A 19,958-nucleotide genomic window follows, 5' to 3' on the forward strand; every position below is an offset into this window, starting at 1 on the left:
ATGTTTCCATTTCCCTCTTAGTACTTTTCTAAATAATGCATGTTTAGAATTATTTCAGAAGCTAATCTTTCTGGATTATTTGACAGAAATGGCCTTTTTTGCATCACTTTTTATCCCAGGAGTACCTTGCACCTGCCCCCTGTGCACGTTGGACAGGAGGAGCTGTGTCACCACCTCCGAGGGAGTTCAGCTTGCCAAGGAACTGGGAGCCACTTACCTCGAGCTGCACACCCTTAATGACTTCTACATACAGAAGTACTTTGGAGGAGTGGTGAGTGAGAAACCACTGGGCTGAAAGCAGGGTGGCACGCACGGGAGGTGCACAACTGATGTCAGGGCTTTGGAGAGTGAGTGGAGGCACATCACGAACCCTCCCACCGAGGGCAAAATCCCACCGATGCGAAACTTAGGTTAGATACAAGGAAGAAATTATTTCCAATGAGGGCGGCGAGGCGCTGGCCCAGGCTGCCCAGAGCAGCTGTGGGTGCCCCATCCCTGGCAGCGCTCAAGGCCAGGCTGGACGGGGCTGGGAGCAGCCTGGGCTGGGGGGAGGGGGCCGTGCCTATGGCGGGGTAGGGAGGAACTAGATGGTCTTTGAGGCCCCTTCCAAGCCAAACCAGTCTGTGATTCCATGATTCCATGATGCTAGCTGAATTGGCAGTACCAAGGTTGCTCTGATTTTAACCAGTGTAGGAAAGCCATACTACACACTGCAATAATTTTGCCCCTCCTGTTCCTGTCCTTCTATCTTGCTAGGGTAGGGTAATCAAAACCCAGTTGGACAAGGCATTCGGCAGCCCCATCCCACATTGAAGGCAAGTCCTGTTTTGAGGAGGTGCCCTGAGTGGGTGACTTACACGTGCCCCTTCCAACCTGAATTATTCCATAATATGGTGTTATTTTAAATTCTGATTGCTCAAACACTCACAACTGCTCTACTTGTAAAGTGAGACAATTGAATTGCCTTATTTTTTTAGCATAGTTATGTGGTTGTTCAGTACACAGTCATGACACAGTGTGCAATCGTGAGCTGAGCCTGGGGTCAGCAGCAGTGAAGCTGAACAAGGCAGAAGCTAAGAGTCTTGTTAAAATATCCCACTGCTAATGAGCTTGCTCTTTTCCCACTCCTCTGAAGAGAAGGAAGTACACTGAGCAGTTTCTCCATACAGTCTTCCAGATTTATTTGTCTTCTCCACAAAATTGTTTCACAGGGTTATTTAATTTTCAGTTTTATAAGGTATTTTAAGCTCAGACTATTTTTTTTTTTTTTTTTTTGAAACTTATGGTTACTTTCCCAGTGGCATTTGGGTTTGAACAAAAAAATGCAGTTCTTTTGGCACAATAGTTTCACACGGTCTTTACAGCAGTAAAGACCAGACAGTATAGTGGTGTATCCATATGGTGTATTTTCCGTGGGAATTGGTAGTAACTTGGAATCTCTGGCACAACAGTTAGCCTGTTTTTATCAGATCCTTTCATTCCCAATGAAAAGCAAGGAACCAACTCAACACGTGGTCTAGCCAGAGTGTTTTTCTAGTTTTTAGCAAGCACTATACGTGCTACATTAACTCGGGTGATAAAAGCATTTAAAGACACGCATGAACTGAAACTGAACCATCCTTTATGCCTCTTTGTTCCTGTAAAAGAGGTCATTTCCCCTCAGAGACTTTTTTTGTTGCAGTGATGATCCTTGTAGTCTGTCCCGGTGAAGCAAACCTTGCCCACAAAGGTCACATGGCAATGTGGCTTTTTCAGGGGACAAGGCAGCACTGCATGATGGTGGCGGTTAGCTGCAAGCTGAACAGCTGGTATAAGGCTTTGTTATTTCCATCACCTGCACCTGATCATTATCCATTAAGCCTTATTCTACTCTGTAATTTGTAATTAGCATCTATGGAAATTGTAGATTGAATGTCATTTCTTGGAAGATTACACAGATGGAGAATTAATTACCATCTTTTGAATAAATAGTCTTTTAAATTGTGTTAATTCCACCGAAATGTGGTACCTTCTCCTGGTAAAGGAGCGCTGGGTCTCTCTTGTTCACAGTGGCAGTAGCTTCGGTCCTATTTGCAGTACCCATCGATTCTCCTTAGTCTGATGTCTAGGTTGTTCTTAAATAACTAGGATTTTTAAAAAATGCATTTCCTATTTTAGCTGGAATATTTTATGATCCAAAGTTTGAATCAGAAGTCATCTGCAAAAATGAAGAAAAGGAAAAAGGCGCAGAAGTGCCAGCGAGTTCAACCACCTCAGCTTGAACAGCCAGGTGCTTGCTGATGTCCGGTTTCTAGTATCGTTCATTATGTGTGTCATGTTGTTTGCACAATTAACATTTTGTGATCATTACTGTGAGCTGTGCTAGCTATCATCAGCTATTCTGGTTGTGTTGCTTTAGTTGCATTGTCTTTAAAGGATGGTTTAATTAATTTGGGGAGAAATGTATAGTAATATGTAACATTGCAATGGACTTCTAATTTATTTTAGGCAAAAATAGTAGGAGTGGGTTTCTGATGCACTTGATAAAATAATGCAAATGTGAATTAATAAAAGCTTTACGGAAAATCTTTACAGACAAATTATAAAAGAAAGTAACTACACTATGCTTTATTATTCTGCAATATCATCAAGCAATATTTTTGTTTGCAGTGACATACATGGGAGACATGTATGCCCCTGCACATGATTTCTGAGCATCTGATGCATTCAGTCAGAGAAATAATTATTGACAAGTAACTGCCTCTCAATATGTAGCTGTCTCTTCTCACGTGTTTTAGAAATTCACCCAGATCCCTCAGGTTTGGGAATCACAGACAAGGTTTCTTTCAAACATAATGCCTAATGAGGTCTACCCTAGAAGGGTAGACACTCTTTACTCAACTAAGCATTTCTTATATTTCTTATTTCACAGTACTAAGTATTTCCATTTTTAGCATATCTTGCTTAACATATTCAAATGGCATACAAGAAATTTTCTTGTCAAGTCCTTTCAAAAATTGTCCTTCTGGGGATAGAGTTGTCCAGTGGTTAACACTCGCTTCAACTTTACAGTTATTTACTCACTGTCTTTTGCAGAAAAAATGCCAATCTTAAAGGGCGAAGCCTCGCACTACAACGCAGACCTGCACAACCTGCTGTGCTGCTGCCAGTGCGCGGACGTGGCGTTTTACCCTGAGGATCTCAGCACGGTGGTGGAGGCTCACAAGATCATCCTCTGCTCCGTCAGCCACCTCTTCATGCTGCTTTTCGAGGTGAAAACCCCCGCCGACATCTGCGACACCTCCATCGTGCAGATGGCACAGAGCCTCTTCGCGGTGGAGGTGGGGGCTGCCCCCCCCCCAGCCCCCCATGGTGTCCCACCCTGCGTCCCACCCGTCAGGGTGGTGGTGAAGGACCCTGTCTTCTGCTCGTGTCTCCCAGACGTCCTCCACTTCATTTATTCAGGTACCCGCCGGGAATGGGTCTGGCTACTCATTTCTCGTGCTGCTGATGTCTCGTGAAGGAGTACATGCATCACCCTAAGGACTGTGCCTTTGCTGTTGGGAGATGACATTCTGCCATGTCGCTATGTGTATTTTACCCCTTGTCATTAATTACAAACAAATATGAAGAAAGCCCTTCGCCTAGATTTAGTAAAAAATAAACTAGTTGTCGTTCCAGATCTAATAAACATGAATTAATCCCAACATTTTACTGAACAAAGCCAGTAAGCTAACATCAGTAACATTCAAAATCTTTGCCAAAAAACCCCTAGAGTTTGAGACAGTTTCAGATACCAGGCTTTTAAAATATTTAAAACAGTTCTAAACACATTGATGAGCGTGCAGGGTTACTTAAGAAAGCTCAGGTGATTCCTCTTCTGGGTATGGTGCTGCTGAAGAGAAAACGGCGGTACCTGGTTGGAGTGCAGGGGGCTCTGATATGCTGCATGAGTTTTGCTGTCAGTTCAGTGCAGGCAGGGACCTCACCCACCTAACGACAGTTGTCTATTAAAATGGCACTTTTATTTTTCCAACTTTTCAAATGCTGCTTAGGAATCCTCAGGTGAAAGAGATTTTTTTTGTCTTGAACTGGTATCAGGTGATACCCATTTGTTCTTTATAAAATACTTTGCAAGCTTACAGTATGTAAGAATATGTATTTTTTTATTTGTTGAAATAATTAGTAGGGTTTTAATGATGTATTCTGATTTTCACTGTAATAAATTAAAAAGCCCCAAATCATTATAATGTTAGAGCTACATCTATAAAGAAGCTTAGTCAATGTCTGTATACTGATACCTGCCTGACATGTGAAAAAGGATTTCTGCCTCAGTAGCTGAGACATGAACACTGGCTTGTGAAGACACAAGGGACACTCTTTCAGCTTTTAGAGTCTGTGCATTGAAAACAATCCTTCCTGTTCTTTCCAAACCAGTGTCAGGCACAAAGAACAGATGCAGAAGTTTTTCAGTGTGAATGGGTTTGTTTTTTTTCCAATTGGTGACATGAATAGGGGATTGAACCTGGAGTGTCAGCAGGTGATAGGTAAGTGCAGTATCTTCATCTGTTACCAATTACAGCTTTGGTCAGCTGCCTTTTGTGCACTGATTTTACTTTTTACTTTTGTTTATGTCAGCCGAAGAGGTGGTGTACAGCTGTGGGCAAAACCCTGCAGTAAGTCACAGCTCCCGACACGGAGGGCACTGCAAAAACCCATTGCAGCGTTTGGTGCCTTTCAGAGGTGACCAGGTCTTTCAGACACTTGAGGCATGGGCTGAGAAGAGATCGGATTGTGATTGTCATTGTGTTCAGCTTTTCAGCACCATGACATCATGCCCATGAGAATATAAACATGTACAGCCTATATGATATCTATACAGGAGTTGATAAAGCTAAAGATGCTTTAGCTTTAGGTTTCTGAAAAGGCAGAGTGCCTTCAGTGCCATGCTGACTTGTGCTTTACCCTGAGCTTTATCCGTCTCTGCCTCTCCCGTGCTGCGTGGCCATGGGGATCGGAGCTGGAAATTACCAAAAAGCCCCATGTTGTCTTTGAGACTTACTCCAGCAAAGTGTATAAAGATAAACTGTCTTTTGTTTTAACACCAGTCAACATTTTTCATTTTTCCAAGGGAGTTATTGAGAGACCTGTGAGAATATCATGTCTTTCACTCTGAAAACAAGAAAAAAAAGAAATCCCACTGCAAACTTTCTGATTTTTTTAGCTACCAATACTCAGAACGTAACTGTGTGTGAACCTTTTCTGGTTCAGACAGCTACGAAGCAAGCCAACCAGCAATGTGAGCAGAAGCTAAACTACTCCCATAAATATTGAAACAGGATGATGTTTTTTTTTTTCTGAATGTTCAGTTGCAATATGTAGTGATTGAACCGGGAGGAACTCAGAAATTGGTGTTGAAAGCAAGGGAGATGCCCTAGTTTTTCTGTACTTGATTGCCATCTTGTGAAACTACCATGTGCATTTTACTCTGGAAGAATTGCACTTTGCCCTTCTGAAGCACAAAGTTCTGCATGATATATGTGAAAAAAATAGTTTCTTCAGGACCTCTTTGCCATGGATGTCATCTTTTCTCTGCTTGCTAAGGCCTGTGGCTTGTGGGTTTGTAATCTGACTTTACCTGGTCTCATGACAGGTGCTTTCCAGTGGGACCGATTGGAAGAGGATATAAAAAAGAAGCTGAAGGATCTGGAAAAAACTGAACATGTGCTTGAGAAAGTTAAATGTATCCTGAAAATTCCAGGGAAGGTACATCTAACTCTTTTGGGGTAACTGTTAGTGTTAGTTACTCGAGTTCTTGGGAAATGGTTTTGTAGGCGAAGTTTCCCTGTCAGTCTTTGATTTAAACTTTAATGTAACTCACCTTGGCTTACACAGCTTTTACTGCTTTATCGGTGGGTTGTTCACAGGTGTGTACAAGTGCTGATTCCTCTGCAGAATTAATGTAACCGGTAAAAAGCTACATGAGTAGATAACCTAAAAGGATTACTCCACAGCGTTTCACGTTGCATTAGCAATATGATTACATGTTGCTAATTCTCATGTAATAGAGGCTTCCCAGGAAAGCTTTGATTTCCTCAAGGTGTGCCAAAAGTTATGCTTCTGCAGTAGATGAGGAGAGGTAGTTTCTGTCATAAAAGCCATACTGTGGAGAGCTGTCTTTAATTTAATATATTTAATTCAGCCGATGACTTTGCAGTAAAATGTCACATTATGTTGTTAATAAAAATGTATGTCACATTATTATGTTAATAAAAAGTTACAATATAGAATTAGTTTTAACAGCCATTTGGAGGTAGGGCTTATACATTCCCTGATGCTATAGAACTTGCACAAAGTATCTATGTCAGTTTAAATGGAAATCATCTCAGGCTGTCTTGAGATAACATAATATAAATAAAAAAAAGTTACTTAGCTATTTTAAGCTTCTGATCATTTGATTGCAGGTTTGCCAGCCCTAAGGGTCCACAGCTAAAACATTCATAAGGTTGGACTTAGAAAGTCCTGAAAACTTTTAAGATAATAAGCCTCAATTGTTGTTGCTGTTGTTGGTTTTAGGTTTGTTTTATGCCTTTGTGGTACTCTCACATTTAAAATTTTTTCTTTAAAGGCATAGAAATTAATTGCGATTTTTCATGATAAAATTAAGTCTTAATTAATGGCTTAGGTAAGATTTTAAACCATAAATTCAACTGCATCTGAATTTCATGTAGCACAATCTAGTGATGTGATTTTGATGTTTTTCCTTTTGGTAGCTTTAGATTACATTTCTTAAGTAAGAAAAACAAAATTGAAAACTAGGTGGAAGTACAACGTGTCCAGATTATTGTAAAAGAAGTCTGTGCTTCAGCCTGTGAGCTTCCTCTGCCTCTGTGGAGGCAATATCAGGCGCAATATCAAGAAACATGCAAATTTTAACTCTCTCTGTGCAGTGTTGCACCGGCAGGTGGATGTGTGTCCCATCAGTGCTCCTCCCAGGGCCCTCAGACCTTGTGTTACTGCAGCCTTGGGTCTGAGCAGGGCACCTATGAAGAAGTTTGGAATCCAGAAAATTTGTGATGCAGTCAAACCTACCAGGAGGTTCTGGATGGGGGAACTTTGTCACAGGGCAGAGGGTACAAGAGGGTACAGAGGCAAGAGCTGGGGTCTGACTGTAGGAGGCAGGCTGAGCAGCATTAGCAGAAGGACATAAGGCAGAAAGCAAAAGGCTGTTGTTTAGTTTCCCCATATAAATGATATCTTGTCATCTTTTATTCTGTGGGCAGCTCTATGTGACAGTGTTTTATTAATAATTTATTTTGCAGCTAAACACTGTAAAGGACTGCAGATCTCAACAGATAAAACGGCTGTATAATACTTCTCTCAGGCTGTTCTTTAACACGCCTGTCCTAGCTGATGTAATCTTCAAAATACAAGGTATGGTGCCTCTGCTGCTGTTGACATGGGCACTGCTGCACCTCCAGCATTTATCCTCTCTGCAGGAGAGTGGGAAATGGAGGTGACTGTGTTTCTGTTGCATCAATGCTAAGAAAACACATATATGCTTTGCTATCACTATGGAAAGCAGTTTTTGCTTAGAACTGACCTTTGTCCGTATGGATGCTTTACAGCAAGTGTCCAGTCTCAACGTGGTTTGTTGGGGCTGAGCCTGTGTGAATCCCCCTCCCCTGTCAGGGCAGGCTTTGTGCCTCTCTGATTTACACGCACCCCTCGGAGGCTTAGCAAAATGAGGGATGTGCTGCTGGAAAGGCTTCTGCGATGGCATAGCACCAAGGTAGCAAGGCTAAACCAGGGGTTGCATCACAGGGGGCAGTTACTGTATTTTAAAACTGATCTATCTCGCTTACGTTCCCACTTGCACAAGCATCAGGACATACCAGAGGGCTCTGCCCAGCATCAAACCTTGGCCAGGCATGGACTGCAGTGACCACGTTTATACTCATTGCCCTCAGTGAAAGCTCAAGAGATACTGGTTACTGACGCCTGACCACCTCCCCTTTGTCCCTCTCAGGCTGACGCTGGCTGTGGATGTGCCTTTCTTTACCCTCCAGAAGCTGACAGGGATTTATGTCCCACTCTTGTGCCTCCTTAGGCTTTATTCACTGCCCTTCTTCCCCCAGTGTGGGCACCCCTAGAAATGCACGTGGGTGTGCTGGGGTTCTGATGACTTGCTAATCTAGGTGCCACCACCACCAGCTGTGTGCCACCGCCCTTCCAGATGCTCCTTCTTCAGGTTCCTGTATCGCAGGTCTCTGCGACTTCGGTATGATAGGTGATTCCTTACAAAAGCAACCTCCAGCCTTGCAGGTGCCTAGCGTGGACCTGCCTGTTCTCACCCTATGAGGGTGAGAAGAAACACTTAAAAGAAAAGCCTCTTGAGATGGTGGCAGTTACCTAGTCCTCTTTGTGGCCAGGATTAAGAAGTTGGTTGGGAGCAGAGACCGGCTGTCTGTGCTGAGTTGTCTGTAGCAGGATGTGGAGGTAGGAGGGCGGTTGGTGGCATTACACAGGTCTGCTCACAGAGGTGCCTCAGCAAAGGTGTGGGCAGGAGCCGCGCCGCTGAAACCATCTTCTGGTCCCATTTTGTCTGCAAAGAATATGCTTGGGTGCACCGATATGCTGCAGCATCATGATTGATTTTTTTCTGGAAATTAAAGGCATTCGCCCTTAAAAATAAAGGGGGGGGGGGGAAAATGTTGCATGCTTTTGTGAGAATAAGAATGAGATGGTTTTTAAATGCTAATGATTTTCTTGATTTGTTCACACCCACCCTTCATGCAGAAATGGTCTTTTAGGATTAGACAATTGTTTAATTATTTTCAGCTTTAAATCTCAGAGCCAAATATGAAGGATTACTCCCTCAAACATAAGCACATGAGGACAAGCAGATTCTTTCTAGATGTTCTGTTTAATATGCAGAAAAAAACAAAAAGACCTTTGAAAATGAGAGTAAAATACTGATGTTGAGTTTAGTGACATGAACAATTCGTCTCAGTGTGCCACCCCTGAGAGAGGCTTTTTGGGAAGCTGGTGAAACTACACCACCACTATATAATTTACAGAAAAAAAAATACTGCCCAATGGGTTGACAAGTACTTTTTAAAAGTGTGCTTATTCAGTACTAAAATGTGAACTGTTTTTCCTAACACTTTAATGCTTGGTAAATCTTCCAAGCCTTTTTCTCTAATTCATGGACCAGAATAATTTATTAAAATTGAATAATTACTAAAAGAAACTGAAGGCTTTAGTCTTGATCAGGCAAATGCATTTTTAAGTCTTCAACTAATCCCTTGAATATTAGGGTTTGCTTGAGCTTTCTAGCTTACAAAAGTACTTGGGAGCCATTGAAATTGGGACCCCATTATGCATGTGTAAAGGCTCATAGCGTGACTGAGCCTCCTAATCTGCTGGTAAATATCCAATTGCATGTGTGTACAAAACCACATGCGTATCTTACATATGTCTGCGTACTGTATTGCTCATGTCGCATGCATGAATATTAATACCATTGTCACGTGTTCTCCTTACACAGAAATATACACATTTTGCATGTAGCTTTGTCATTTTGCAAGTGGAAGCACAGGTGCATAGAAATAGAACAAAAATGAAAGAGTGCCAGACGCCTTCAAGGAATTAGCTAGATGGCAGGGCTTGTGGTTAAGGAGGAAATTAACAGTTCAGGATCGCAGTGACTTCTGTGTAGGTATTTCCAGTGTATTTATCTGGCATGTGTTGTTGATCTGTTTATTATACTTTTCATTGAAACATTTGCACCTGACTGTAACCTCTTATTCTGGTTTTGGTGGCTGTCCTGCCCGGCACTTGTTTGGCACTTTCTCGCCGGCAGGACTGTCGAGTTCAGCTGGGTTTTGCAGCTGTCTGGGTGTCATGGCTGGCAGCTCAGGCTGCCAACATTTTTGTTAAGAGACCATAAGACCTCTACCACCCTGGCTCTTAACCTTTGTAGGTCTTCCAAATGCTGTAGTAAAGTAACTTCACTTGTAAATATTACAGAATGGGAATTTTTTTTGAAAAATTTGTCGGCATTTTTTTTTGTAAGACAACCATCAGGAAATTGACTTAGGCAAAATACTTAATCTGGTTAAATTCGTACTTAATGGATTTAATGACATTTCATCCGGGATAATTTGCCTTTCTCTGCTTTGTGTGGTTATGTGAAAATTTGACTTCTAGAACACACATTCATTACCGATGGGATTACTGATGAACACAGATTTCTCACTTGCTTAATAATTCACAGCACTGCATGTTTGTGTGATGGCCAGAGGTTCAGTTAGTGTAAATGGTGTAACCAGTGGTGTCAGATTTTTTGCTCATTGAAAGCCTGTTTCTGACAGATAAAGGTTTGCCCGATTTGCAGCACCTGGTATTGGGATCAGGTTGTCATAATAAATTTGGGTTTTTTTTCTATTTGCTGCTGGCTGCTAGGCAGATGCAAACATCTGGACAGGTATAAAGTGAGTGTGTTATTAGTCCTCTATATGATATTGTTAATTTTAAATACTTTAATGTTCACTTTAAGTGAAGTGAAGGCCTTCTAAGAAAATGTGAGCTTTAAAATCAAGATCTTTCTGTCTATATACAATCATCACAGATTTTTATCTCTCATCCTGCAGGTGCAACTGTACCAGCCCACAGAGCAGTTCTGGTAGCTCGCTGTGAGGTAATGGCAGCTATGTTTAATGGTAATTATCTAGAAGCAAATAGTGTTCTTGTTCCAGTGTATGGAGTTTCCAAAGACACTTTCCTCTCCTTTCTGGAGTATCTTTATACTGACTCCTGCTGCCCAGGTAAGAAAATGTTAAAAAACATGTATATATGTATATCTCTTCCTTGTTTTTTTTCAGTGGGGTACTGACAGAGAGTAGTGCAGCAGAATTCATTTTTTGAAAAATGCCAATATTGCAGTGTATAATGTCTCAAGAAAGAGAACTTGTTCATATTGTGCAATAAAAAAAATCACTCTTATTCAATTAAAATCAACTGCATACAGAACAAATGTCACCAATAAAATGCTGTATTTTTTTTTCATACCTATGCAGCAAGACTCAAAAAAATGAAATTTCATTTCTGGTCCTTTACAATATTTGGAGTTTTCTTTATACATCACAATAATATGCCTTTCTAATCTTAATTCTGGGTTTTATTTCAAAATTGTCATTTTTTTTAACATATATTTTGTTAAGTTTCATATAAACAAGGTTAAATTGTGAGAATATTATATTTATACACAAGGATATCTTATTTATATGTAAAACTAGGAAAAAAGTCGACATCAGAGCATTTGTCAAGAAAAATTGAGCTAAAGTATTCTTTGTGTCTTAACCTTTGTCTTTTTTAATGAGAAGAAAACCTACATATTAAATATGAAATACAATTTACATAGAGGCAATTTTCCTTGATATAATAAATGAATTAAGTGATACGCATTTTTGCTTTTGTTTTCTTTTCAAATAATTCTACCTTATTCCTAGATTTTCTGCATGTTTCTCTTTTCAGCCCATCTAACATTTCCTTGTCCATCAGTTTAAATATGCAACCACCGTACTACGTTTTTTTAAACATACAGTTGCTCTGTTTTGTTTTTGGCCTTTTAACTGTATTTTCTTGTACATGTATCACAGAAGTTCTTTTTTGAAGGAGAAGTTAGAAAGCTAAATCCTCTTATTAATCATCACTTACTCTAAATAGACCAGCAGCACTTGACTCAGCGTCTTCAGGATACAGGATGTTGACAACAGTTTATTACATCTACCTTCTAGAAAGTACTAACTACCCTTTTCCTGCTAATTAAATACTTTATCTGGAAAAAGAGAGTGATACAGCAAACATATTAATAATAATGAAAAATAAAAGAAGGTGATCAACTTCTTTTTAATTTTGTGCTCATTGTTGGGTGTGTAAAAGAAGACTTGGTGAAAAGTGGCTTTGATCATCTTGTCAAAAAGGTAAAATACATGTAACTTATGTTTTCTTGCTTTTCAGCCAGCATTCTCCAAGCAATGTCTCTCCTGATCTGTGCAGAGATGTACCAAGTGGTGAGACTCCAGCACATCTGTGAGCTTTACATTATCACACAGCTTCAGAGCATGCCTAGCAGGGAACTGGCATCCACGAGTCTCAGTATTGTCAGCTTGCTCAAAAAAGCTAAGGTATGTGTTGTGCATATCAAAGAATATACGTGTTGACTTTAGTTAGTGATGGTTGTTTAATTGTTAAGATTTGTAAGATCTCAATATTTTCCATTCCCAATGAGAAACATTGATGTACAATCTGTTGGATAGCTGGTGGCACAAGGCTGGCCAAAAAAAGGCCTTCAGCCTTTTATTGCAGAATGTGCAGTTGTACCATATTCTATACCATTTCCTTCATTGAAGACACATTGCAGTAATTCAGCTTAACTGCAGCTTCAACCAGAAAAGATGTGTTTGGGGCAAGTGAAGGTACATTACTTCCTCTTTTAATCAGAAAGAGACCTGCATGATAAGCAAGTCGCAAAGGCGATCTAACCTGATGGAATGTTGAGTGAAATGCATGAAAAGCATAAAAAGAGAAGTGTAGGGGCTAAAGAAAGAGAGACAGTAAAGGCTGATTTGGAAAAACAGAAGAGAAGAATAAAACCTGAATTTTTACAAGTCTCAGGCAGGATATTGTCTTAAACAAACACGATTTTGTGGAGAAAGAGGAGACCACAAAACCAACATGATGCACTCCCTGCCTTCCTTTTTCTGAAGTTCTGTTTCTGTGCAGAAGACAAAAATTTCCAAGATTCATGAACAAAGGAGTTAGGGGTCAGGTCACACCTCTGGGGGAGGGAGCTGTACCATTTGTTACTGGGTCTCCATCTGTTTGCTTATTTCCATCAATGACTCTTCCTTTGTTATCTCCTACAGTCAAAACTTAATTTATTAAACTGCTGTGTTGACAGTGGAAATCTGACATATTTTGACAAGTGAAGCATGGTTGTGTTTTAGACATTGTGGCATTAAGTGTTGCTTGTGTTTCCTTTCTTCTTGCAGTTTCACAATTCTGATTGCCTTTCAACTTGGCTTCTTCATTTTATTGCCACTAACTACCTCATCTTCAGTCAGAAGCCTGAATTTCAAGATCTCTCAGGTAATTTATCAATTAATTTTAAAACAAGAGATGTTTTCCAGTTTTGCTTAGATCAGAAGCAATGTACGGGACAAAAGTACTTCAACATGAGAAGGTGATTAGGACTTTTAGGAGATGCAGTCTGGTCCAGTTGGGAGTCTGTTGGAGCTGGATGGTTCACCGCTCTGCCGTGGGACCCTGTGACACGTGAAGAGCAGCACAGCCAGCAACCACATCCCCCTGTCTTTTGGTTTCTGAACTGATGTCCAGGTTCCCACCGATAACTGCATCAACTGGGACTGGTCATCATATGTCAACCCCTCTACCTTATGTACGTAATTTTGTGTAGTTCGTACATTTGAATCAAAGTGATAAGTCACTTTCAATACCTGCATGTTAAGGGTTGGGATTTTCTTTGAAGAAAATAGGATTCTTACAGTTTTCTCCAGCAGGTCTCATGAAATCAAGTAACTAATGTCCACTCAAATAAATAAAACCAGGTTCTTCCAGGGAACTGGTATTTGGTTTCCTGATATGTAACCCTAAAAAGTTTTGCTCATTGCCTACAGGATTTTTCATCACCCTGATGAAGGTGCCTCTGCTCCAGCAGTGCTCAAGGCCAGGCTGGATGGGGCTTGGAGCGACCTGGGCTAGCAGAAGGTGTCCCTACCCATGGCAGGGGGGGGTGGGAACTAGGTGCCCTTTAAGGTTCCTTCCAACCCAAACCATCCTGTGATTCTGTGGTTCTGTGATATGATCTTGGTGGGTGCATCTCTTTGACCTGTGGTTTGTATTCAGATCATTGGTATGGGGCCAGTGTATTCCAGAAGGGGATTTTTCTCATCAGTGAGATGTTTGGTCCAAAGCACATTAAACGACTGCTTTCCTCATTTGCAAGGTGCCTGTATGGATGTGTGATGGTGGAAGACTTTGTAATCATTATGAACAAAGGAAGGAGAGCTAGGTCGTCCCGGCTTTGTTGGGACCTGGAATTTGTCTTCCAGTGGTGCATCTGCGCATCTTCTGAATGTCCATGTTGTGTAGCCAGATCTGCTATGCATATCTGTACTGACAGGTGTCACCCACTGGTGGGTTTGGTCCACAGTGGGCTTGCTTGGCTTCCCTTCCTGCTGGTTCAGGTGACAGGGCGTGGTGTCTTCCTCACTACAGGGCTTCAGTTTTAACCACCCTGAACCTGAAGGAATCAGGTTGTCCTCTGTGTTTGGTGAAGGTGGGAGCTGCCTCTGGCTTCCCCTGGGTGATGCAGAAGAGCACAGGGACCCTTCTGACTTAGGGTCACTGCAGGGCTCAATCTAGGCACATTTACTTACCCATTTTCCAGTTCACTGGTGGGATATCAATTTGCCAATATCGCTTATTAGTATCTTTTTTTCTGCTGCGGAACGTACCAGTGATAGCGCTTCTGTCCTCATGTTGCAGTTATCCTGATGGATATCAGGCTGTGTATGAGCCTGTCGTGAAACTTACGCAGTGATGCTTCTGGTAAGCATCACCTGGTGAAGGTGATGCTTCTAATAAGCATCACTCATCAGCAACTGTTAGCATGTGCTCTGCCAGAGCCCGAGTACCTCAGGGATGAGCTGTACAGTGTCACCACACCAAATGTTTGCTCTGCCATCACCTGGGCTTTTCCTGCATGCTTCCACCTTTCGTGGAGCAGCCAGGGCTGATGCAGACCAATACTGTTGTTGGCTGTGGGATGAGATTTCTGAAGTCTCCAGTGGGTGGCTGATACCGGGCAGGACGTTTTGAAGCCAGGCAGATGTGGGTTGACTCAGAGGAAAAGGGTACTACGCCAATTGAGTGGTAGCCTTTGAGATTTGGTGTCCACACGCACAGCAGCCTGTCCTTTGCTTTTCTCCTTCCTCTGAGTCCCTTCCACAAGGTTCACGGAGGGGTTGACATGCTCTGCTGCATCAAACTTGCACAGAGACAGCTGGAGGAAAGAAACAGGAGTGCATAAGTAACTACGGGCGGATGGGGTGCAGGCATTCTGGGCACGTGCGGATGGGATGACACTTCCCAGACAGCAGCAGTTACCTGTAGTTGAAACTATTTACTCAGGACACCATGTCACAGCATCACCTCCAGGCTCAGGGAGAGCCATGCAGTGGGAAGCAGAGGCAGCCTAGGCTTTCCGACAGCTGAAATCTTCAGAAGCAGCCCTGTGTTTTGCACAGGGCAAGGAGGAAGGCACTGCCTGCTGCCCATCATCAATGCAATCGCCCTGACCTCAGCTGTCCCCACGCTGCTGGTCTCTCTGCTGTGCATTGGTCTCTGTCTGGCTTGGATGAGCCCTAAAGGGCAATCACTGCTGCAGGCTGCCCTGGGAAAATCTGGGGGAGGGGATTGAAAATGCATATTTCTGCAAAGGCAGTGGGAATTCATCTGAATAATACGGCAGAAAACCCCTGTTACGTGATTTTGCCAGTGACAAAACCCAAATACAATAAAAGATAAAATCTTGCTGATTTCTTAGTTGCTTTCCTTACCTTGCTTTTTGTAATGATCTTGAACAAACTACTGGCATAGGGATTGAGATACCCTCCTTCATAGTGTTGCAGCATAGAAAAATCCTCATGGCTGATTACCACATCTGGTTATCTTCTAAGGATAAAGAATATTCATCTTTAGGGTAATCTCTCTGCTCTCTTTAATGACTATTTATTTTATTATGTAACTTACTGCTAATTTAATAGCCTGGGAGCGTCGTGGTAATTTATGTCTGTGCTGTAATAAGATCTAGGCAAAATGGACAGTACTTGTCTTCATTTTACTAGTTGTGTTTATATCTTTAATGTTTCTTAACCTATCCTAAAAGAGTTTTTGCAGGCTGTGCACTTGTGCTCTATGTTTGGATATTACATCTAATTCCTTTGCTGCTTTTTTTAGTGGAGGAACGCGATTTTGTAGAGATGCACAGATGGCCTTCCAATTTGTACCTGAAGCAGCTGGCTGATTATAGGAACTATGTCCACTCTCAGAAATGCCATTGCACAGTAATGTGAGAAGACTGGACATACACGAAGCGCATCTCGACTGCCAAGTCTCAGACTGGGAATTACACAGAGTATAAAAATCATGTCAAGAGCAAAACCAGACACTGATCTCTGGAACACTGTATGCCATACTGTAGTGCACTTAGTAATGTTCCTTGCTTTAATAATAAATGACTCTACTTTTTTCCTTAAAGCATTGAGAAATATATAATGAAGATTTATTTCAAGCACAAGGACTTCACACTGATGGGGATTAAATGTAGTACAGGACAGTGTCATGACTGTCATCTGTTCCTGCTTCTGATTTCTTTATTGGTTATTTTATTGCTTTTCACGGTTATTTTTGGCTGTTAAAATGGCATCTGTTGAAAACAGATTTTTTTTGTAGATCTGTGTACGATAGGAGCACAGTGGCAGTACAGGGAAGCTGAGAAGCCACCCTCTAAGTTCTTCAAATAGTTTAGAATGCAAACGTTCACTGCAGCATCTGTTGGTTTGCAAAATAAAGGGTAGGCTTACTAAGGATTTTAGTTACTATTCATTTTCCACTTTAAGGTGGGTCTGTAGTTCCTTTTATTGAGACTCTTAGAGTCATATGAGTAGATACTCTAATTCCAGAGGAATGCCTGTGCATCACTGTATTCTCTAGTGCCTACCAAATATTTAAAAATTGAAATAATTTTTCCTCCCAGTATATATAGGAGATGAAAGTCTGTTTTAATAATCTGTAGAACACCTTTGCTAGTGTGATCATATTGAATTTTTCCCCATGAGAAAAAATGTCAGGGAGAACTAAGCCCACTGGAAGCATATCCATATGGTACTACTAGGGGCTGGAAGGAAAGGGAAGAGGGCTGACAGCTTTTCATCAGTTTTGTGGGAGAAAGGTGGCTGGCACTAGTGACTTTTCTGTGAAAAGTGGGCTTTATAATCCTGGGTCTCCACTGGTAGCTGACGTGTTAGATGTGCTGGTTGTGTGTGGGGGTGACCCTTGAGCCAGCCATATGACAAATGGCAGGTTTTGTGGCGGGCCTCTGAGCTCGACCCTCCCCGGTGGGGACTCAGTTTAAACTCAGTTATCATCATGTGCTCATAACCTACACCATGTGAGACAAACCTGATCATCTCTCCTGGCTGTGTGGGTTATTTCCCAGATATAACAGAGAAATCCCAAATACTATGACTAGGATGACCCTTGCAGATGCTATTGAGAATTTTCTTGACCTAAATCACTCATGTTGATTTATGAATTTACATGTATGTAGTAACTTTAATGACAAAATGAACCCAACCTTTACGTAAGGATATCTGTCTGAGCACAGGTACTTTTCTGCAAGTGGTATCTTGTCAAGGAACTAAATGCTTCATTATCATTCTTGTACTTTCGATTGTGCTTTGCCAGCTGCCTTTAATTATTGTACGTAGTCTGAGCCTAAAAGGACAAAGAAAAGGCAGTGAAAAAGATGTAGTGTTTCCCCAGTCTCCACAGCAGACCATCTCAAATGTACCTGAAAACTGCAGCTGTGAGATCAAGGTGGAACAGCAAATTGCTGGAGCAGAATAGTTTTTTGCTTAGAATAATGGCTTTTATATTTCAGTACAGCTTTATAGGCAAATTGCTATTTTCAAACTCAATACTAGAGTCATAGGGTTTTTTTTTTTTTCTTGTGGTATTTTGCAGAGGTTGAGAGTGTATTTCCTTTCCTGTTTTTGGACAGGGACACACACACACACACACAAAACAACCAAAAAACCACAGCAACCAAACCAGCGTGTGACTCAGCTGGCTGCTGCAGGCTCAAAATTTTGAAGGTTTGTTTTATGTGAGAATGATGATTCTTTTTTTTTTTTTTTTTTACTTTTCACCTGAAGTTCCTAAAGTTCTTTAAAAGAAGAGATATACTTACCTGCATCTCGTATATAAGGAGTCTGACATATAGAACATTATGTTGCTTTTTCAAGATCACTAAAGAAAACTGAAAATGTTAAAGAAAAAAATGAATAGGAAAGTAATGTGTATGGAAATTAAAGGTGAAAAAAGGTAATTTCCTATCTTTATAGTAGAAATTAAAAATTTTAACTATAAGTTAACTGGTTAGATACAAATAAATCTTACAGTTTTTTGAGGCATAAAGTCATGAACAAAAATGAGCATACAGCTGAAGTACAGCTTGCCTGGACATCTGACAGCATCCTCGGTCGCAGCATGTGCTTCTACCAGCAGCCAGCTCAGTTATCAAAAGTATGAATTACAAACTTGTGTGAATGTTTGTCTGCATTGCATGTAGTCCTGAAATTTTAAAACTTTGAAAGCTTTCTCAGTTTTTTTGCTAGAATTTAGTTTGTTGCCAATAATTAAAGTATAGATAACCAATAACAAAATGCTATTTTTAACTTTCTGCAGGTCTTTTATAGGCATTTAAAAATAGGCTTAATGAAAATAGAAACACTTTGTATCCAACTAAGAGAAATATTTTGCTATTACGTATTTTAGTTAGTGGTAACCACAGGTTTTATACCAAGAAGCCAGGCAGTGTAAAAACATTGATTGTTTGTCCACAGATTAATCCATACTACTATTCAGACATTAAAGCATCTTTCCATTTCACTGAGTATCCCCATAGTGCTGCCTGGATCAGGTGCAGATGTGCTGTCCTTGCAGACAAAGACCATCTGATAAATTCAAATTCTTTGAAGAATCCTTATTATAAATTCTTATTTTTATTTTGTATGATGATTTTCTGTAGAAATGTCTTTATCTTAAAGCTATTTTAAAAAATTGATACTTCAGCATTCAGAAATGTGAATGAAAGTAGGTCACGATGCTTGGTGGGTTGCTTTTGGTAATGTTTTTTAGTGGAGGCTTTGGGATCATATCCATCATGGATAGTCAAGAATTTGGGCAGTACTGAGTTTGGTATTCATGAATATCTTTGTGTGGTATAAAGTAAAATTTCTATGCTATGCCACCCACCCCCACCCCACCCCACCCACTGCTGAACTTTATACTGTGGTATAAAGTTGAAATCAAGAACAGCTGGAGAAAAAAAGTTATTTAAGCAAGAGATTTTGAGAAAAGTAAAATGTCTGAGGAGGAAGGCTTACACTGGTCCCAGCATCTCCTGATCTCCCAAGGCATCAGCAGCATTGAGATCAAAGAAGGAAGCTGGTGGTGAATTTGAGTGCCCTTAGTCAGGTCAGTGCCTTTTGGGATTTCAGTTTCAGACCTTGGTTTAAGTGGGGTTTTGACTCCCAAGTGCTTCATTAGAGCTAACTCTCAAAATCCACTTTTAGTAGACAATTATATGAATAATGGATTGCACTGTATAATTCTGTCTGTACTGATATATGTGTATGCTTCTCCCAAGCTAGAACCAACTATTATATAGAGACTAATAAAGAAAGCTTTCTGGACTAATAATGCTTTCCATACCATAGTTAAAAAAAATCTGCTATCATCCTTTAGGTCTTGAGTATTTGATTTAAAATGAAAATCTTAGAAGGAAGAAAAGTGATTTTACAAGGCATGTGCTGAACCTCCTGTGTATTTTTCTTTAATACACCCTGAATAAATCTATAACTTTTTGTGATTGAACATGTAAAATTTTGTTACAAAATAAAAAATTTTCTCTAGTCACTCATGTGATTATTTACGTATGGGCATTAGAGGATTGGAGAATCAGGCTGAAATTATTTTTGGCAATTTATTAGAATTATAAAATCATATTTTTAGTTGGAAGAGAGCTTTATAAAGGTCATCTTGGTGATCCCATTCACATCCCAGGTTGCTCCTTGCACATCCCAGGTGCCCACCAGGCGCACTGC

At 40.8% G+C, this 19,958-nt stretch overlaps 1 protein-coding gene and 1 long non-coding RNA gene across 3 annotated transcripts in view; one reads left to right on the forward strand and one right to left on the reverse strand.

Moving 5' to 3' along the window:
• The window catches only part of RHOBTB3 (Rho related BTB domain containing 3), a 31,025-nt gene extending 11,864 nt beyond the window's left edge, over positions 1–19,161 (forward strand). Inside the window, exons 4-12 of the mRNA XM_037374343.1 lie at positions 120–271; positions 2,158–2,269; positions 3,076–3,444; positions 5,633–5,745; positions 7,302–7,413; positions 10,635–10,808; positions 12,004–12,170; positions 13,038–13,134; positions 16,027–19,161. Of these exons, the coding sequence (XP_037230240.1) occupies positions 120–271; positions 2,158–2,269; positions 3,076–3,444; positions 5,633–5,745; positions 7,302–7,413; positions 10,635–10,808; positions 12,004–12,170; positions 13,038–13,134; positions 16,027–16,142 (1,412 nt within the window). The 3' untranslated portion in view covers positions 16,143–19,161. The remainder of the gene's footprint in view (positions 1–119; positions 272–2,157; positions 2,270–3,075; positions 3,445–5,632; positions 5,746–7,301; positions 7,414–10,634; positions 10,809–12,003; positions 12,171–13,037; positions 13,135–16,026) is intronic.
• LOC119141755 lies at positions 13,232–17,499 on the reverse strand. Of its 2 annotated transcripts, none has more exons than XR_005102028.1 (3): positions 17,426–17,499; positions 15,627–15,741; positions 13,232–15,070 (listed from the first exon to the last, which is right to left on the reverse strand). It is a non-coding gene; the product is annotated as an uncharacterized LOC119141755 (long non-coding RNA). The 2 variants fall into 2 exon arrangements; XR_005102029.1 differs by having other exon boundaries at positions 15,627–15,738; positions 17,426–17,480.
• Positions 19,162–19,958: the final 797 nt, after the last annotated feature.

The sequence above is a fragment of the Falco rusticolus genome, chromosome Z (genome assembly GCF_015220075.1).
Source record: "Falco rusticolus isolate bFalRus1 chromosome Z, bFalRus1.pri, whole genome shotgun sequence".
Classification (NCBI taxonomy): domain Eukaryota; kingdom Metazoa; phylum Chordata; class Aves; order Falconiformes; family Falconidae; genus Falco; species Falco rusticolus.